Source organism: Phasianus colchicus, chromosome 11, assembly GCF_987193195.1.
Source record: "Phasianus colchicus chromosome 11, bPhaCol1.hap1.1, whole genome shotgun sequence".
In the NCBI taxonomy this organism is placed as follows: Eukaryota; Metazoa; Chordata; class Aves; order Galliformes; family Phasianidae; genus Phasianus; species Phasianus colchicus.
The window spans coordinates 5,975,094-5,990,191 of record NC_143446.1 but is presented as its reverse complement, the minus strand read 5'-3'; the positions used below and the strand labels follow the sequence as shown (position 1 = coordinate 5,990,191).

Genomic DNA, 15,098 nt, shown 5'->3' with positions numbered 1-15,098 from the left:
AACTTAATGTAAAAGTACATCACCTTTCTCCTGGGACACCCTCTGAGAATGGTGGGGGATCAGATACAACCTCATTGCAATCAATAAAAGAAAAAACTGAGGCTCTTATCATTAAAAAGTTACTTTGTATATTTCTTTTGTGAGACATTTTTAGATTTCACTTGAGTTACTTCCAAATTGATTATTGAACTGAACTGCTGATACTGATTTCTACTCTCTCAACCTCAAATATACAAAAAGAAAAAAAAAAATCTTCACAAATCTCTAATGGGGGACAGTGGGACTGTAACCCACAGGTTTTCTGCACAGGTGTAATTACAGTTCTCCCATCTCTGTGACAGTGACTTAAGATCTTAACATCTATATAATACTAAACTCTGAAAAAAAAAGTTAAGTCTAGCTTTGCACTCATTCAGCTGATGAGGTGCTGTTAAGCAGGGTAAGGCATCTGGTAGGTACAGCAGCTTCTTAAAGCTGCTTCTATCTAAGCCACCTTCATCTAAAGCTTGCTTAACCATGCAAACTTGGGTATTCCGGCTGAATTATTACAAGTGAAATATCCTTTTAAAATTACTCATAAACCAAAATATTATCCTGCATTTATATTTTTGTTGTTTACATTCTGGATTAAGATACTAGGAACAACAGTCCCCCTATTAAGTTTTACTCAAACTACACCATAGTTGGCTACACTGTAGGAGTTTCAGTCTGAAGCCCCCCACACTCACCAAGACATCTTAAAGGACACGTTATTCAAATGTAATAGCTAGCTAAAGGGATCCAAGTTTCTGTAGATTTTGACTTAGATAAAGTACTTTACACAGGAGCAACACTGGGGCAAGCTAACAGCTGTGATTTCTAATCATTCAATCAACCAAAATATACACACATCTTTCTGCAAACAGAAACAGGAAAACATTAAATGGAAGACTATTTCGTTAGAAATTGCCTTTTTAGAGCATCTGACCATTTTGGCTATCTAAACTATTCCATATGAAAACAAAGGTATGAAAGACTGTCCTTGACAATTGGAAGCTACTTATAAGAGTTAAGAGCTGAATTTTCAGCAATTACCACTGCAAAAAAAGCACAAGACTTGTGTGGAACTAGAATCTCAATAAAGGGAAATGGTTATCAGAAAAAAAAGACATTCATGCAAAAGGCAGAGCATACCCATTCTTTATCTTTCATGTTAATTTCCTATTTCAATGCTGTGCATAGATAAGGATTTTCCCCTTTGTAAGTGGTATAAAAATAGATCATTCTAGGTATGAAAAGCGTTTTGATACTTGACAAAAGAAAACTATGTATGTTTTCTGAAGAGAGTGACGTACTGATGAGTAACTGCTAAAAGAGCTTGGTGGTGTTATATGAGGGATTCAGTCGGTAGAGTTGAGTGTTGAAATGGTGCTGTGTGAACATACCATTTCAAAACCTGGGAAGCCAATGCAAGAGATCAGACACTGCTCCACTTCCCAGATATAACGTAGATACAGGCATACTGAGCAGAAGGTGAATTTAGTTATTTGTAACTGCTTTAAGATTTCATGTTGTCTTTGTGAAGAAACGCAAGATTTTTGATAGTCAGATGTGCTCAGTGCTCTCAACCAACTTTTCCCTCTTTTGTGCCTCACTCACTGATACCTGACAGCTGGAACACCCAGTCTCCTGAGATGCACAACTCTAGAGAGTCAATAGCATTCAAGTGAGTCTGGCTCATGCACCTGCTGGGGAGAAAATACAAATCTTTAATTCATATTGAATTCATTCACTGCATTCTGAAATGATTTGAAGAGTTTAGAGGATAACAGTGTTAAAAATATTCTGCATTTTCTAGGACAAATCTGTTGCTGTTTTTTCCAAGGTTTCTTCAAGAGATGCAGGCTGTATGTTTCTAATAATCACTAACTACTTCTCTTATTACAGTATTGACTGGGTCATTTGGAATATGAGGAGACAAGGGAGCAAGCTTGCATACTACAGTAATTTTTTATACTTTACCTTCATCTATTTATAAATTTATTATGAAAAATATTTTTAAGCAGATACAAAACCTGCTTTATGTTGTGAATTATAGTCTAGTAGATACATTGTACTGTGTATCATTAAAAAGATTTAATTAAACATTTGGCAATTAATATCTTTTGTGGTTATTTTATGCATGTAATTTGCTGAGGCTGTTTATCAAAAACAAAAAAATGAAGATTTTAAGAAATTCTGTATCCTGTTCTACAGTGCTGTAATGTTTTTTATTTTAGACAAGATAGTTGAGTGCATTCTGTTAAACAAGCAGTACTTGACTCTTATACATACTTCAAACTGCCCATCACCTACATAAATGCATGCACATAAAAAGGATTCAAAATCTTCCATGTTAGAGGCGCAAATAACTTTTCCTCAATGTTTACAATTAAATGTAAACAACATGGTTAAAACTGCACCTTCCCTAAGGAACATTTAGATCCAAGATTTTATTTAATTATTGTAAATTAAACAAAGCATCCTCATCTATGGCCAGGAACTCAACTATTCAACTAGTGGAAAGCATAAACACAGATACACTGTCATAAAGCAAGAGATGGGACTTGAGTCCCATTGAAAATACACTTCTAATTCTGAGAAATACTCTTAGCTAAATTACAACCACTGCTTTTGCTACAGAAGAAGGCAATAGATAAACCTGCAGGAAGCCTAGCTGGGTGTTCAACAGCACACGTTTAGCACAATCATGGATTCTTAGCCTGGCATACAAGATCAACAAAAGCAAAGAGGAATATCTTTTAAGATTAATTAAGCCAGAGATTCAGGCTCGTTTAGTTTGTGCCTGCCTTCTTTGCCATTCTGAATACATATTGATCACTTATTCACAGAACTGACCACACACTCTTTTCAGAAACTTCTGATGTGCAGGCTGTTTGAATGTTGAAAGCAGGATATATCTCGTCACCCCAAAACCATCCTTGTATACAAAATACCTGAATACAGACTGTTAGTCAATGATCAGAACCATTGGCCTGAGCAAGTTCACCACCTTCAGCTGTCCGTGCAATCAGCATAACTGAAAACAACATGTAGCTGCATTCATTTCAGATGTATTTTCACATCAGTTTACAACACCATATTCAGTCATTACAAAGGCAGAATGATGTCTCAGTGTCACCATGTGCTGACACCGTGAGCTTGGAAACTGCACTGAAAATGACTGCTTCTAACAAGTAATTTACCCTCCTGAGATTCAAACGTAGGTGGTGGGAACAAAAATCACTTACAGTGGCAAAATCAAAGCTGAGAAAAATGTTTTTGTAAATCATTTGTTAGTTTTCCTTTCTATGCATCACTCTGAAACACGTCCTGAACGTGTATAGAAATAGCTGACACAGAGCTGGCAAACTGAAGTTCTGAAAATCCAGTGCAAGGAAAACATGTCAGTGATATGCTGGTCTCTGCAAATCCACCCACAAAACAAAACCCAGATGCTCCAGGGCCTTTCAGCTGCTATATCCTTTCCACATTTCACAGGAAAAATAAATAAAATTAGTGTCACTTCTTCCCCCTTTCTATTTTCTTGCTGAAGAAAGCCCAAACAGTTGTTTAGAATTCAGATGTTTTCCCAAATCTAACATCACTGATATAATCTGAAGTCACCTGCAGCCAAACAGGGGAGCAAGGTCTGGCTGCTGCTTTCAGGCACGTCATGCTGAGCTCGCCTCTCAGCGCAGAACGCGTACGACACAAACACACTGAGGAGGGACCAAGTGCTTAGCATTCGTTTGAAACCAAGAGAGGATGAGAAGATGACAGTATCCTGGCACCCGCCATTTTTGCAGCATTTTACCAACTTACCACTTAACAACATGGGGTTTGGTCCATGAGGATGAAGAACTTGAAATACCCTGGGTCTCGGAGAACCGCGTGAGGGCAGGAGCTACTACTTCTACAATACAGGTGAATAAAAGCATGGAGAAGAGACTCTCAGTCCTCCGGCGCACCGCCTCCCCACACTCGACCCCACCGCCCCTCTGAGGTAACCCAAGATGGCGGGCTGCCAACATGGCGGACAGCGCCCCCCGCGGCCCGCCTGCAGAGCCAACGCCGGCACGCTGGGCTGGGTACGGCGCGCGAGGGCAGCGCAGCCCCTCCGCTGAGGCCGCTCTCACAGCCGCACCGCACGAAGCGTCATTGCTCCACAGCCAGCGGTACCCGCAGGTGCACGGCACCCAGATCGAAAACGCAGGCGTGCTACAAAGCCGATGATTCCTTTCTTGACAACATTCAAAGGAGAAGTCTGCCAGTGTAGCATCTTCACTTGTACAACATGGAATAACAAGCCTAGCTAGCTAGCATGCTGTGGCCAGTGCCTTACTATGCCAACATTCCTTCAAGTTTTATAGTAATTCCAATACATAGGTCATCTTTGTTCATCATCCGTGGCAACAACTGCCTATATTTTGTTTTGTGCTGACAGATAAATGACAACGGATGCTGAAATGTTCATGCATATCTGGGGGAGAAAAAAAAGGAGAAAAATTGAACAATGCATTCTTCATCGACTTCCACATTTTTATTCTTTGCTTCACTGAAAGTCTGAAACGGTTTCCAGTAAGAAAGAATTCAGCAATGTGCTTCAATACTGAAACAACACAACTTTGGTTATCCTGATGTCTTACAAAACCTTAACAACATTCTTTACTTAAAAACATTTGGCATGCTTCATAAGTAGTTGGCGTATTAAAGAAAAGAGATAAAGAAACAGACACACATTCGCTTGGTGTAACAGTAAGAAAGGTAAGAATGGACTGCTGTAATAGTTTTCCAGTAAATAAAAATAAAATACAGTATTTGGATCAGTGTCCTTAAACTTAAAACCCTGCATCCAGCAAGGTATGTTGAAAGCTACTTACGAAACATGAGTGAATTAATCAACAATCCTGACAGTAGTGGAAGTGACTGGAGTGGTATGCAAACAGAAAACACAACAAAAGCCTGACTTAATGGTAGCACTGTTGTTCCCTTCATGACATGAAGAGTACTCAGATTTTGATTTCAGAATAAGCAGCATAGAAGTTGGCCAGGAAGTCATTTCTCCTTACGCCACCAGCTGAGAATGTTTGTAAGGCAGCATTCTGCTATTTCTGCAAAGTACTTCTGGAAGACTCTCAGAGTTGTTTGTACCATTTCTTATTTGTGAAACAAAACAGATCCCACACCTCACTAGTCCTAAGGTGATTTTACATGATACTTCCATACAAGTTGACTTCATTTTTAAGCATTTAATTGACTTATGTTTTCCAAGCAATAAGGGACAGACACACAGTTTATCTCACTGTGTTATAACCAACACAGAAGACATTTTCAAATACATCTTTTGGATTAAAATGGTTAGAAGTATTTTATAAAAATAAGTTTTTTAAAAAATGAACAGTTATAAAAATCCACAAACCAAACACATAACATTGACACAAGACAAAACATATTACACTCGAGGACAGTCAGCTACCACTACAGTGGTACAAAGCTTCAAGTAAACTAATAGGCACTTTTTGCCCAAATAGCAGTCACTCATTCAGTGGAGAAGTCCAGCTGAAATGCCCCAAAAAATTTCTAAAGCTTTCCAAAATTACCCACAGAAGTGCAAATAAAAAGGCAACAACAAAAAGGCCAGGTGTTACACCCCACAGGACACTCACTATTTGCTGCTTTCTCTTTATGACTGTTCAGTTAGCAGGAGTTCCAAAATTTGTGTTAACAACTCAGCCTTCATCAGCTTATACTGGCATTTCTTTTAAGGCTTTACGTGTCAGAGCATAGCAGCAATGCAGGTCCAGATACATTGGAAAACAGATAAAAAGAAAGGCTGCACGGTTACATCTGAGTGAGTACACAGACAGAACATACTCGAATTCAACTCTTATGTGAAGCAACATATTTGAAAGAATGCTCATTTTTTGCAGAATACTTACTGTGCTCTATATCAAACAATTTGTAATTGTGTGAATGACCCAGTCCCACTATCAAAGACCTTCAATAACTAGAAGGTAAATCTTTCAAGAAAGGAAAAAATGAATGGTCACACAGGAATTTAAGGACCAATAAAACATAAGCAATTATGAAAAATAACTATTGGAATACCTAAAATAATGAATAACATCCAAACAAAGGACAGCTAAAGCAATAAATTAGTTTGAAATACTTTAAAAGTATTATTTATACTTATATAATCTTAAGTATTTTAAACATATTTTTTAAAATTTATAGACTTATACTAAGTATATTAAGCACATTAATCTACTTTCATATTTATATAATATTATATAAATTAAAAAGTAAAAAAAAAAAAGCAGTTTGTGGCATGATTTTAAAGCACAGTTTAGGGGAAGAAAAGTATAAGACTGAGCAGTCCTGAAGAAATCATGTCATCTCAATTAGGAACAAAGTTCTCCAACTGGAAGATCAGGTCTACAGCAGCATTAACATCTGGTACCACATGATCTGGTTCTACTAAACCAGGATCAAACCTAAAATCTCTGTGGCCATGGAATACCATTTCAGTTCTGCTCTCCTTGGTATCCAAGGGTACCTCTGTGTGAGGGTTGTAAACCCCAGTACAAACAAGAACAGACCTACAGTGGGTAGCAGCAGAGGATGCCAGTTCATTCTCCCAGCTGTTGTCTATTTCATCATCCTGAGAGAGAGCAGCAGACCCTTTGCCTCCAGCAACTTTGGCCTGAATCCATGTTTTTGAACCTTTTCTGGAATTCTTCTTTTCAAGATAGCGATTGTAAAGGTTAGCACCATAGACATCAGTCATAAGATTATCTCTGGAAATACAAATAATACTTTAGTCAGCAGCACAATTTTAGTTCTCCGACTTCAAGTGTATGAAAGGACATCAAGGTTTTAACTTCATGTGGAATTATTTACACAGGAGAAAATCCAGTCATATAGCAATTTTATTATGCAACTTCATTAACCGTGACATTTAATAGAAGTGAAAATTCTCCATACTGAAAATTCCAGACTGGGAGAGTGAGGGAAAAGCAATGGCAGGTATTAGCAGTCCATTAATGAGGTTATATTTCCAAGCATCTTGGAGATTCTGGAACAATCCTTGATAAAACAGAGCTTTATCTCATTCTATTAAAATGATTCTACAATGTCATTGCACGCATAGTAGTATATGACCAAGTTCAATTACACCTCAAATCAACTCTAGCTCTTTTTATTTTTCTGTATTTATCTTGTAAGTAATTTCTTGGTGTATTCATTAAACTTATAATTTCTTACCCAACAGCATAAAGAGTTCGAATGGGTTGCTTCCACTGTCTTTCTGCTGCTTGAGCTCTGATAAGGTAATCTGCATACTGATAGGTCAGTTCACTAGGCTTGCCCATTAAGGCCTCGTATTTTAGATCTTTGCCAGTAATCTTCTTGTAAATGTTTTCCAAACAAACCATGAATGTCCCATGCCCAAACCTAAAAAGATGGAAAGATATGAGACAAATCAAATTACATCAAGCATACAGGAAAAAAAAAAAAAGACCTTTTTTATTTCATTATCTTTTGTGAATCAATTCCTGTTACTACGAGATTTCCCTCCATTTGCATGCAGTATTCCCACAGCTTTTTCAATAATAATTAAGTGCTGATTAGCTAACCTATAAAGATGATAATGAAGAAAACATAATCGGAACTTATTGGTTTTAAAAACATAGCAATAATTTGCAACAGTGTTGCATGCATTTACACAGATCTGATCATTTACAGAAGGGACATCCTTTGAAATAATGCCTAGGCTGTGATCTGCTCTTTGCAGTGACTGAACAGAAGCAGCTGAAATACCAAGAGGAGAAATAGAAAAGGAAAGTCAGAAACCACCAGGAGGAAAATTAATCTGTCTTTAAAAACAAGAGTATACAAAATGCAGTCTATAATATGAAAACAGAAAACTTCATTGGTTTCTCTCAAGAAGACATGCAAAAGATCATGGAACAAATTAATATTGCAGCAAGCTGTTGATAACTCAATTTATTTGCTCAAGCAAGGTGCAAACAGCAAGTGATGCAGCTCATCAACCAAGGCAGTAAAATAGTAACTTAAAAGACATAATTTCCTAACCAAAAAAGCAGTCTTACATCATTAGTGAAATCAGCATATGGAATTAGGCATGAACAAATACATATCACTTCATTCACCCTCTCCACCCTGTTTACTGTTTTAAGAAATCAAAATAAATCAGCATAATGTTATTTCCAGTAAACCACACAGTCAGGGAGTTACTTTCCAGCAGACAAGGTAACAAACTCAAAGGAAAAAGCAAACTTTATTTCAGTTTTAATACTGGATCTTTCCTGAAAAACACTACTGGAAATATGCATGTTAGTTCCTATATATGTTATATAAACACACACACATTCTCATCACCTTACTCTACTGAACTAGTATACATACATAGTTTGCTAATGTGTTAGATATGGTCTTCATAACCAAGTAAGAACGTCTGACAAGATCACCTACCTGAGACCAAGCCCATTATCCAGTCACAATAATAACAATTTCTATGTGTATGTTCACATTTTACAGAGGGGAAGGGCAGGGGAAATAAACATGTTAAAGAACTTCCTTCTGTTAAAGTCAAAATAAAATAAAAACACTCTCAGATCATGCCATCCTGTTCTATGTGCTCTATTCATTTTTTCTTATGTTCCTTTACACTATATTATCTTCAGCTCAAGAACTCGTTGCTTTTAACTAGCGTGACAATTCTTCACCCTGCCAGAAACTGTAGGTTGGAAAATACAAAAAAAAAAAAAAGTATCTAATTAAATGAAACATTAGATTTTTTTTTTTTTTTTTTCCTGTGGACAAACTCTAAGACTTCAAGCAAAAATCTCCCTTTTGTGAGTGGGGAAACAAAAAAGTTGACGTCATAAAAGCAGTCTTATCTCCAGCAACTGATTTCCTGGATACAATGACATAGGTAGTAATAAGGCAGTATTTGTTGACAACACACTGCTTTTGAAATTTTGTATTTGAATCTGAGACCAACCATAAAGCCATAAGGAAATGCTGTATGGAAATACTGACTATTAATTGTACTAAAGGAGTGAGGAAAAACTTAAGATGTCACATGCCATACCCATATGGTGTTATAGTTGCCCTTACCTTGGAGACTGTGCTTCAGCTACCCACATTAGATCCATATTACAAGCAAGTACAGGTATATGAGGGTAATTCTCATGGTGATACGGATTTCCAGGATAGCCACTTGTCAGCAAAACATCTATTATAAGCTGAAGGTTGGTTTCCCATCTGACAGGCTCCCCAAACAAAACAACAGCTGTAAAACCAAGAAATACATAACAGAGTTAACAGGGAACCATACCTCTGATACAGGCTTGGTTTAACAAGGCTGAACATTAATTTGATTTAAAGGTGACAAAATGAAATACTTGCATTAACATTAAAACATTATGTTTCCTGCTCATTCATTAAAGAATATGAGAAGTAACAAAGCTCCCAATGCAAAATCTATAAGTTTAAGAAATTCTTTGATTCTTTGCAATGGCCAAATTCTTCCACAGCACAAAATGTTAACTTGTAAATTATACTTCTAAGTCCTCTGTTCCTCTGTGAACTCTCTAAGTTCATGTACAGTATAATCCATCAGTAATGTTACTTTGTGTTAAAACAGAATTTGGATGCTGTTTCTACACAATTTTCTGGTCCCCAAAAATCAAGGCACTTTTATTTTAATCCTTGGCTAGTTTTTATTTTAATGTTTTTTCAGACAAGATGAGGATGACTACGACATGCTGTAACAAGATACTTCTCATGCTACAGCTCTGAGGTGACCCTCCTGAAATCAAGACCAGTTATTTCTGAACATGTCAATTCGTTCTTAATATTTAAAAGGAATTCAATAACAGCCTGCTAAAGTAAGATAAAAGAGGAAAACAGACCTCCCCTTCCTTCGGAAACTTTAAAAACACATGACTGAAAACTGTACACATAAAACAGTTTTTCCACACCTTATACATTCTGTATTAATAACAGATGTCACCAATGAGGAAGCTTTAGAATTGTCTCAGCCAACTTCCCAATATGACCAGCAATCTGAAAATAAATTCTAATGATAATGAAAAGTACAATAAAGATATTCCATCTATTAAGGGATAGTTGCAAATTAAGTAAACATAACTGACCCTCAATCTTGGGAAGCTCCACAGCAGAGGGGGACTGAAATAAGAAAAAAAGTGAAAGTTTTCTACAAGATTAAACATCTGCTACTATTTTTAAGAGAATGAAATTCAAGTACAGTTCCCACAGCTGCCTTTCACATCACTGAAAGGAAATGCACTATTTTGGTGCAGCTACTGCTCCAGCAACCAAGGCCAGTTTACTTTGCAATTTGCATTTCAAGTTCTAAACTGAAATCTAGCAGCAAATGGATAGCAGGCAAGTTATTGCATTCTACATTCAGAAGCTTCAGACAGTTTATTCAACAACCTGAGCAAGGCTCAGAACTTCAGCTGATGATTCACTTCTGTACGGAAGCATGGATGTTTATTTTTCTATAGCAGTAACACAGTCCTCTAGCATTAACAAAGGATTTGAAATACATATTTTGGAATACATGCCTTTAACAGTGCTAAGAAAAAATATCTTGTTAATTCATAATATATTTGCTAAACAGTTTTTACTTCATGATCTACAGCCCACGGTGACAAAAACATGAATGGACTCTTGAATTTCTGAATTGCATGGTTGAGAAGCAAGGAAAGACATAATATAATTAAGTAATGAATTGAATGAACCATAACAAAGACCTTTCTGACTACACACAGGGGAAGAAACCCTTTATTTCCTGACCCTGTATATGCACAATATACATGCATGTATTTGTGGCATATGCATTCACTTCTTTCTGCAATTCTGAAGACTCAGTTTAAAACATGCTGCTTATGTAAACTATAGCAGTAGTACTGTTAATATTTAAATATAATTAAGTAACCGTACAAACAATAAAGGCAGCCTTTTGGAGAAAAGTTCATTAGCTGTAAATCATTACAATCAAAGCAACTTCATGGCCTATGGAATCATTTCCACAAAACTCCTCTATTGGAAGAAAAAGCTTACTTCATCTTCCATGCATCTAAGGAAGCCACTAAGCTTTCCAAAGCAGATTTTGAATTAGATATCTGTAATAATCACACAACAGTGAGTTACAAAATGCAAATACTTGTTAAGGAATTACCACTAACAGAAGAAAAACTCTGCACAGTTGTCCTTGAAAAATGTTGCCATAAAACAAAGAAGCAGGAAATAAAAGCAAAGTCACAGTGCAACATAAGACAACTCATCAGTTCTACAGTTCAAATATTGACCTCCACAGCTGAATGTCATCTAATGACCAAATAAAAATATTTAAAACACAGACTCACCAAAACACCAGGTGTTCTGTCATGGTCAACCACATCTAGCAGTGGGTACTTCGCCCTCAGCATCTCAACGGTGACAGGCTGGCTGAACCCAAGGCTGGGAGAACACCAGTTAAGGATGTAGAATTGCTTCTATCAAAATATTTTTAAAAATCTGTAATTCAGTTTTGACAATTAATGTTCACATGTGCTGCTTATCAGGGAAAACAGACTACTTAGGAATGTAAGCAATATACCAAAGACTTTTTCTTGCATGAGAGAAACGATCATTGCTTCATTACAAAGTCCTATATGTCTGAAGTCTTAAGACAGAAATGGAGTAGAGAGCTGGCTCAAAATACAAGATGAAAAGGAAGAAGGCATTCAACACCTGCAGTACTCCCAAGATTATCTTTACATAAACATAAAAAGTCAGCAACTTAAGTTATTATTATAGGAAGGAAAGCTCAATCTATTGCAAAACAGTGGACTGACCAATAAGGTTTAACTATGCCTTGAAGTAGTTAAGGCAAATTTAGAAACATGTTTAAGAAAAAGAAAGGAGCAAAAAGTGAGAAAATTCCCAGATCTGCATAGCGGTACTCTTAAATATCTGTATCCATTAATTTTAACTCATTTAAGACATAACCAAACTAAATCTGCTCATTTTGTAAAAGGTAGGAGGGATGCTACTAACAATAAGACTTCCTCAATGAGTATGGAAATAGCAGGCATTTAAATATATTGATTATACAAGCAAAGCCACTGGATTTTGTTTGAGAATTAACAGTGCAAGTTTTGTTTGAAAATAAGGTTATCCCTTGTAAAAATGCTATCTAACAAATTGGCTGCTTATTTGTTGCATTCAATCTTATCACACACTTCTCTCTTAACATGCCTAACAAACACTGGCAGTTAACCTGAACAGGCTGACCTGAAGATGATAACAGGAGATGAAAGAACAGAAGGAATAAATTCAGGCTCTGAAATATCATTTCTAAGATAAGACTAACTATATGATTATGTAGGATGCCATGCTCTCATTCTCAAGAGAACAGAAACCCTTGTGCCAAAGGCTCACTGCATATACATAAGCCAAAAAAAATAACAGTCATTTTTCCTTCCTCATTAAAGACAGGAGTGAAAAAGTGTAAAATAAATTGAAGCAAAAATCAACAAACCAATCATTTTCAAAACATAAATTTCACATTAAGAACTAACGGAGCTAATTAGTGAACTCTCAATACTAAATTTGTAGTGTTGAAATACTTGGCCTCCTGAACTTGATCAAAGAAAATACTCCAATGGAAAGTTTCTTTTGTTCTTTTAAAGATACTCCTGAGCAATATCAAGAAGTGGTCCTTGTCCAGATACAAGAACACATTTTGGATGATAACGTTTGAACATCCGCAGTGGGCTGTGTGACATCATCACTTGGTCTTGTGAAATCTGTTTGGAATTTAAAAACAGAAAAGGAGTATATTGCTTTTCAGAGAAGTTATTTATACAGAGATTTAATTTACAGGTATGCAAATTCTATGGATTACAAACCAGTCATACATGTCTACATAAAACCCTGCTGTATCATTTCTTCCTAAAACTCACAGCTAAAGTTCTGATAACGTCCCAGAAAAAAAAAAGACATAACTACACTACTAATATACAATGCTTCCAGCTTCCACAGTTCCTCTACTCAGCACAAACACAAGGTTCTCTAAATTCATTTAGAAAACAGATGGGGACAGAAAACTCAGAACTGCTCTGGCTTTAACTATGGTGCTAGAACAAAAACTCACTGAGCAGCATGTAATGGAAGATCGTGCATTAGACGCATTCACCAAAAGTAAGTAAATACATAGGATTTAGGCTACTCACTGGAACTCCCAGGATATGGGACAACTGATCTGCTTTTTTCTGGCGAAGGCAGTCCCCTGCATTGGTGACAAATACTACAGGCACCAAGAACTGGCCCTGAGAGTTAACCAGCTTCTGAAAGGCTGTTTTTGCAGCAGGTATTGGAGTCTTTCCTCGTACCAGCACACCGTCAATATCAAAAAGAAACCCAAAGGATGGCAGCACATCCAGCTGTGAGAAGGAATAGAAAAGCAACAGTACAATAATTGTCCATACACACATATATTTGATAAAAAGTACAATACCTGAAGCTCAGTTAAAATACACACTTCCACAGGGAAGGAGAGGATCTTTTATTGGGCACTTCTTAAAATGTCTTATAGGCACGTGCTACAACACTACAGCTCGTTTCTCCTTATCCACACGAGTTCTGCCCAGTCTGCGTGGTTTCAGAGACCAGAACAAACTGAGGTAAGGTGCTAAAATGAGGGGCAAGATGCACACTGCTGAACCAGTGAGCCCGCTTCTGATTTCACTTGACCTGGGCAATTTTAATGCAGAGAATACTGACAGAACCCACTACTAGCCACAAGAAACGGAGACGTTTCAGGAGCAGGTAGGGCTTTATTGCACACACTGCACACGACTCCTCCCTTACAAGACATCCAGGTGCTGGAGCTGTTCCTGCTGCCACTTGTCCTCTTTGTGTTCCCTAGCACTGCTACAGCTATCTGTTCCTGGCCCTCACACAGTGCTTCAGCAATACCTAGTTCTGTACATGACGCACTAAGTCCTGTTAAAGCTGGCACCTCATTAAAGCTGTTACTAAGATTTTTAACTCTCTGTCTTTGAATAAGTGAAGAACTGGGTTCATCGGCCCACAAGGATCACAACCAGCTGGGTGAGGCAGTGCTGCCGACGGACACACTGTTACCACGTCAGGTCAGAGGGGACACAACAGAACGAAGCTTCACTCCTCTGCCAGCGCTAAAACAGAGCCCAGGGCTTCAGAATTAACAAGGATTGAGAGAAAAAGGGCCAGTGCTAAGCGTGACAGGGAGAACAGGGGCGGGAATGACTGCGGGCAGTGGAGTCGGGGCAGCCTTTGCTGCTGAAGCCCTCTGAAAGGACAGACTGGCAGAACCCAGCCCAAAGGCACCTTGCCTTCCGAGGCAGCACTTCGCTCTCCATCAATTATTCATCCGATGCGTTTCCCACAGCTGGGCACAGCGCTGACACGGACACCGCCGTCCGCGGCTGCTGGTCCTCTCCTCGACGAGCACTTTCCCAAAACCGCGACCCAGAGCACGTGTGCACACCCACGAGTTCCCCTACAGCGCCCAACCTAACGAAGTCAGTGCCTTAAAAGCACGGCGGTATCACTGAATTATCTACGCTGTTTGCCGCTCGGAGTTCCGCACGAGAGCTCCCAGGGACAGCGCTGCTTTCTCCCCTCCATAACTGCAGCCCTTCGCTGTAGGGCACGACAAACACCCGTCCCACGTGCCGCACAGCGAACGGCGCCCAGCAGCGCGCAGACCCCGCCCCGAGGCCGCCGTTCCCCGCGTTCCGCACCTCCGCCCGGCGCCGTTTCGGTTTCGTTCCGGCGCGCCCCGCCCCGCGCAGCGCCCGGCCGAACCCCTCCTTTCCTCTCCTCTCCTCTCCTACCTTCCCGCTGTTCCCGACAGCCGCCGCCGCCGGGCCGCCCCGCCGCCCTCCGAACGCCGACAGCCGTGGAGGCCGCCCCGCCGCGCCGCCCCCGAGCGACCCCAGCAGCCCGCGGAGCGGCAGCGCCCAGCGCATGGCGGAACTCCGCGACCGGCCGCA

General features: G+C 38.9%; 1 protein-coding gene across 6 annotated transcripts in view; it reads right to left on the bottom strand.

Annotated features, from left to right (window-relative positions):
- The window catches only part of LOC116238924 (haloacid dehalogenase-like hydrolase domain-containing 5), a 64,464-nt gene extending 49,382 nt beyond the window's left edge, over nucleotides 1-15,082 (bottom strand). For 3 of the 6 annotated variants that reach the window (XM_090148102.1, XM_090148101.1, XM_090148103.1), the window contains exons 1-8: nucleotides 14,940-15,082; nucleotides 13,293-13,502; nucleotides 12,754-12,866; nucleotides 11,442-11,535; nucleotides 10,203-10,236; nucleotides 9,163-9,337; nucleotides 7,285-7,473; nucleotides 6,621-6,818 (exon numbers count right to left, since the gene is read on the bottom strand). In XM_090148102.1, the coding sequence (XP_090004228.1) occupies nucleotides 6,621-6,818; nucleotides 7,285-7,473; nucleotides 9,163-9,337; nucleotides 10,203-10,236; nucleotides 11,442-11,535; nucleotides 12,754-12,866; nucleotides 13,293-13,502; nucleotides 14,940-15,074 (1,148 nt within the window). In that variant the 5' untranslated portion in view covers nucleotides 15,075-15,082. Of the gene's footprint in view, nucleotides 1-1,644; nucleotides 1,728-3,843; nucleotides 4,502-6,267; nucleotides 6,819-7,284; nucleotides 7,474-9,162; nucleotides 9,338-10,202; nucleotides 10,237-11,441; nucleotides 11,536-12,753; nucleotides 12,867-13,292; nucleotides 13,503-14,939 lie in introns of those variants that run through there. The other 3 variants (XR_016470084.1, XR_016470085.1, XM_031608865.2) reach the window with 3 other exon arrangements.
- Nucleotides 15,083-15,098: the final 16 nt, after the last annotated feature.